At 49.0% G+C, this 5714-nt stretch overlaps 1 protein-coding gene across 1 annotated transcript in view; it reads right to left on the bottom strand.

Annotated features, from left to right (window-relative positions):
• Nucleotides 1-1218: 1218 nt before the first annotated feature.
• spega (striated muscle enriched protein kinase a) overlaps nucleotides 1219-5714 on the bottom strand; it is a 36239-nt gene continuing 31743 nt past the window's right edge. Inside the window, 11 exon segments of the mRNA XM_077016062.1 lie at nucleotides 1219-1686; nucleotides 1819-1965; nucleotides 2176-2251; nucleotides 2760-2983; nucleotides 3219-3458; nucleotides 3597-4242; nucleotides 4397-4564; nucleotides 4659-4781; nucleotides 5062-5229; nucleotides 5316-5432; nucleotides 5533-5664. Coding sequence (XP_076872177.1) covers nucleotides 1440-1686; nucleotides 1819-1965; nucleotides 2176-2251; nucleotides 2760-2983; nucleotides 3219-3458; nucleotides 3597-4242; nucleotides 4397-4564; nucleotides 4659-4781; nucleotides 5062-5229; nucleotides 5316-5432; nucleotides 5533-5664 — 2288 coding nt within the window. The 3' untranslated portion in view covers nucleotides 1219-1439.

The raw sequence follows: 5714 nt of genomic DNA, 5'->3' as shown, positions 1-5714 counted from the left end.
GTATTGTGTCTTTAATGAACAAATTATCTGTCTGTCAAATGACACATTTCAAAGAAATAGTGAAATGAGCATTTCAAAAGAAACCTGTGAATGTATTTACACTTCAGCACACACACACACACACGCACGCACACACGTATGCATGCGCACACATACACACCCACACACACACACACACACACACACACACACACACACACACGGGTATTCATGCACACACACATACACACACGTATGCATGCGCGCGCGCACGCACGCACGTACGCACACACACACACACACACACACACACACACACACACACCACTCTCAGTTTGTACAGAAACAGCAGAAATGTGATCTGAAAGTGAATTCACTTGAGTCTGTTTACCATTACTCGAGTGCTCTATGACGGCATGCCGATCCAGGAGTAATATACACACACAGCTGCTTTGAAATAAATACATAAATAGAATAACTTAGTACAATGAAGGAAACATTGGCAATATGACTGTAACATACATTCAAGCTCTCCATGGTGACTGTGCAATATATCATATATCATGTCTACTCAGACGTACACCCCTCACACAAGCTCATTCTAACACACGTGATCTGTACTGTTCATTCTGATTAACACCAGAACCGCCAAGCGGTGGCCCGTCCGCAGGAGGACGGCTGATCATTCTGTGAACCCGAACCCGTGAACTTCTTCTCCCTCACTCCCTGAATCCATCTGGAAGCTTCGAGTCTTTCCACACAAAAGAAACCATTATAGCCAACACGCAGGGTATTCCTCTTCTCTACATTGATGGTCCATTTTCAAATGTCCCCACAGATGATATATTTCAGTGAGGGACCACTTACAAAAACTGTGGAGTAAACAGCAGCAAATCTCAGAGTGTGTGCTGGACCTGTGGAGGACACTGGGTAGTTTTGTTCTGCTTCATACACAGGCCAGTGCGACCTGTCTCTCTGCAGGGCTCCCTGTCTCTCTGCAGGGCTCCCTGTCTCTCTGCAGGGCTACCTGTCTCTCTGCAGGCCTACCTGTCTCTCTGCAGGCCTACCTGTCTCTCTGCAGGCCTACCTGTCTCTCTGCAGGGCTCCCTGTCTCTCTGCAGGGCTACCTGTCTCTCTGCAGGGCTCCCTGTCTCTCTGCAGGGCTTCCCTGTTTAATAGAGATTCTGTTCAAGTAGGACAAGATGAAGTTCTATTTAAACAGTCAGTAAATGTCTCCGCCAGAGGCCAGAAGCTCGTGGCTCTTGTGTACTGTAGTGTTTTTTTTTTTGTCGCGATTTTTAAACCACAATTCAAACGGCGACTACCGTCCAACTAATAATACACATTAACAGTGGTCAGTAAAGTGTCGAGCTTTTCAAAACTTGGAGCGGTTCCTCTTCTCCACGCCTGCCCATAGCAGCGTGCGAGGAAAAGCTGAGACTCCAGTGAGCGGACGACTCTCACTGGGAGAACGATGTGCTCGGCGGGTTGAGTCCCAAAGGCGAGGCTGGGGACCGAGGCCCACCCTGGTAGGTTCGGAGGAGAACCTTGTGCCTGGTGGCTGACTCCACCCTGTGGCGCTGATGTTCACCCAGAAACTCCTTCAGCCGCGTGGTGGTGAAGGTCAGCGTTTGTCGGCGCAGCTTGGCCAGGTAGGAGTCCTGCAGCCAGGAGTGGGCCGTGCAGTCTTTGGCAGTGGGTCGCGACCTGCGACAAACAGGAAACGCGTTTGAAAAGCACCAACGAAATTGCTGGATGGCTCGAAGCACAAACATGTTTCATGTTGTAATCATTTTGGTGATCATCTCTAATGGGGCGGATGGGCAGGTCAGCACTCACCATGGAAAGGCGTCCAGCGTTTTTTTGAGGAAAGCCAAGGCACTTTGGGAAACATTGGGGTAGAGCCCGATTGGGTCGAACTTAGCGTGTATTTTAGTCTCCATCTGTCGCGGGTCCTTGTCTTGGAACGGCAGTCTGCCACTAAGCCTTCACACACAGTGACAGCACGTCAGACCCAGTTCAGACAATCAAAGTCAACAGAACAGAAGATCATTCTTGATTTTATTCTGCCGTCTGATGCAGTATAAACAATGACGTTAATTATTATTAAGACAGTATGTAGCGATAAACACTGAGCTTCGGCGGGTGTCGGGAGGTGTCAACTGTGCACAGGTTTGTCCAGATGGTGCCACTCACATGACGTAGGTGAGAACTCCTAAACTCCACACATCTGCTGGAGGACCCACGGCATCTCCCTTCAACATCTCAGGAGCTGTAGCACAGGAGAGGTGGACCAACCCGGGTCAGATATCCACTCAGTTCACACAAATACACTTACATTTGACACAAATACACTTACATTTGACACAAATACACGTACATTTCACACAAATACACGTACATTTCACACAAATACACTTACATTTCACACAAATACACTTACATTTCACACAAACACACTTACATTTCACACAAATACACTTACATTTCACACAAACACACGTACATTTCACACAAACACACTTACATTTCACACAAACACACTTACATTTCACACAAACACACTTACATTTCACACAAACACACTTACATTTCACACAAACACACGTACATTTCACACAAATTCTCTGTGAAATGAACCACTTTTCTCAGTGGATCCAGACAGGGGGTGAAGTATCAATACGTTTATGTTGAGTGTTGATTAAAGATGTCGCACTAAGCCTACGAGAGACAGCGCAACAGTCCCTGTCTGTCAAACCCCAAACTGAGTTTGTACGTACCCATGTACTCCAGAGTGCCCACGTCTCGGCTGCAGCGTTGTGGTGAGAGGGGGTTGAAGCTCCGCGCACTACCAAAGTCTATAATCTTAATGACACCGGTGCTGGTCACCATAATGTTGTCTGGCTTGATGTCCAAGTGGAGAATCCGGCAGCTGTGCAGATAGTCCAGACCCTGGAGGACCTGGACTGTGTAGCCGGCCACATCATCCTCGGAATAACGAAACCTAGAAGGAAAAAGTGCATTTGTCTTAGAATACATATCTTTACACACACACACACACACACACACACACACACATAAACACCCACGCACACGCACACCCACACGCACACCCACACGCACACCCACACACACACACACCCCCACCCACCCACCCACCCACACACACACACACACACACACACACACACACACACACACACACACACACACACACACACACACACACACACACACACCTGTCAATAAGGCTGTAGAGAACCTCTTTGCCCATGCAGTGCTCTGTAATGAGGACCAGGTAGCGTGGTGTGACATAAGCTTCATGTAGCGCCATGATTCTCTCGTTGTGAAGGGACTTCAAGGTCTCGTACTCCCGCAACACTGTCTTCTTGGTCTCTTGATCATAGGACACGATCTTAGCCATGAACATCGTCCCCGTGGCATTTTCCCGACAGTCCCGTATTACTCCAAATCGACCTCTATGTTCGATTTTAAACAGACAAAAGTAAGAAAAGAGAGACTGATTTTTCAATAAACCATTTCAGAATCGATGTAGTTTGACTGCTTTTACAACTTGACGTGAGTCTCAACAGGCCGGTTTTCACCACCTCACTCACCTGCCTCTTTCATCCAGGAATGTGTATGGTTTCTGTGGAACACCCTGTTTCAAAACGGTCTCACTCTTGCCCGAAGGGATCACCCTCCCTGTGGGTGTCTCTGGTCCGGCTGATGCTGCCGTGTCCCCAATGGGACTGATGCTGTTCATGGTGTTTATGACTACAGGTGGGACGGGGGTCGGACCTGTCTGAGCACTGGTGGCTGGCACGTAATTTGGGACAGGGGAAATCGGTGGAGCCATTGAAAGTGGAGCTGTGTGTGACCGTTGGGCCGCTGCCTGTGTGATGGGGGGGACCACGTTTACAGGGCTGTTTGGTTTGGCAGGGACCAGTGGAGGGACATACCTGACTTTGGGTGGTAACTGGTTAATGGCGGCCACTGGGGTGGCGCTAATGGCAACACTGGGATATTGCTTGGCATCTTTTGGGTCAGGGCTGTGAGCAGGTGTTTGGGGAGACTGGGGTTCAGAACCAGAGAGAAGAGGGGCAGGTGTAGCAGTCTTCCTCCACGGGGCCGCGGTGGCGGTGTTCTGCAGAGGCCCATCGGAGGCGGGGACAGACGGTGGGACAGACGGACTCCACCCTGGAGTTCCAGCAGCTGTGTTCACAAGGGGAGGGGGCGGAGCTACAGGAAACATCTGTTCTCCTGCGGGAGGCCAGGAGAGGGTGGTAGCTGTCAAACAGGCAGTATCGCACGCAACACTTTTGCTAATTAGGAAAAACACTGCCAAGCGGGAACAATGTTGTCAGGTGACTTAACAGCTAGGAGTCTGTCCTGAGTGCCAACGTCCAGCTCGTACCTGGGATGTGACCGATGTCCACCTTCTCCGAGACACTGCTGTAGGGGCCCTGACCTGCTTTGTTCACGCATGCCACACGGAAACGAAGGCTCGAGCCCCACGGGAGGTCCGTGGCGTTGTAGTAACAATCAGCGATTCCAGCAGCTACAACCAACCAGCTGGACTCACCTGGAAATGTGACGCATTTGGAACATGGTGAAGGTTTGACTGTACGAGATCAGTGGGTCTGCACTCTCAGGATGAAGTAAAAAAATAACGCTACCCTCACGTCTCCTCTCCAGAATGTGTGTGCAGGGCGATTTGTTGTCTGCTGGCCTCCACACCACCAGTGCTGTGTTGTTGTACACCTGTGGAGTCTCAGGGGTTCCTGGTCGGTTTGGAACATCTGGAGGAAGTAAGAATGAAAGCATAAAAGAATGAGAGGCTCTTGCTTGGGTTCCTGCACTGGAAAACACAAAACAGCTTAAGGAAGGTTAATGCGTTTAGATGAGCTTCTAAAGATGCAGAGAGTCTGTTGGATTTATTGAAACTGACCAATATGGCAAAAGCAACAGCCGCTGAACTCATGAACAGTTTTGTTTCTTAATCATTTGTGATGGTGTGTGAGCTCATTTTATGATGTCTACTTTTTTCCAGTGAGAAATGGATTTTGTGCACGAACTTACTAGCTAAGGTCAAAATACAGGAAGTGGTTGCACAGCCCAAGTTATTAGTGGCTACACACTCATAAAGTCCAGCGTCTTTCTGGCCAGTCTGTAGAATCATCACAAGGTGTCTTCCGTCTGGACTAGCCGTCACGTTCATTCTGTCATCAACATGTAACGGTTTCTTGTCTAAAGACATAAGGAAACAGCTTAACAACTTCAAACATCTAAAATAGCCAACAAAGATCAAGCAGTAAAAGTCCAAGAGGTCTCGCCTTTCATCCAGACGGTGGTTGGGTGGGGACTGCCAGCAGGAAGACAGATCAGGGTGACGGGGTCTCCCTCCAGAAGAGTGTGGTCCTTCAGTTTGATATGGAATACTGGAGGGAAATCTAACCAACCAAACAGCCAGCCAAGAAAACAAATGTTTCCCCATGGATACTTTTAGAAGCAAACTATGCTAAAAGAGTTTGATGGTGATTGTGTTTATACCAGAGGCGGATCGGGTGTACTGGTGGTCTTCTGCGGGGGTGGCGGGACTGCTGGACTGGGAAGGTGTCCTGTCTCTTTTCCCTCGAGACAAGCCCCACCTGTCCCACCTAGACCGTCTGTCTCTCTCAGGGGCTACGACCAGCATACATCAAATAATTACAAGCACTGCTTCAAAACCATAA

Source organism: Brachyhypopomus gauderio, chromosome 8, assembly GCF_052324685.1.
Source record: "Brachyhypopomus gauderio isolate BG-103 chromosome 8, BGAUD_0.2, whole genome shotgun sequence".
Taxonomy (NCBI): domain Eukaryota; kingdom Metazoa; phylum Chordata; class Actinopteri; order Gymnotiformes; family Hypopomidae; genus Brachyhypopomus; species Brachyhypopomus gauderio.
The sequence above is the reverse complement of the archived record's forward strand: the minus strand, read 5'-3'. Positions and strand labels throughout refer to the sequence as shown.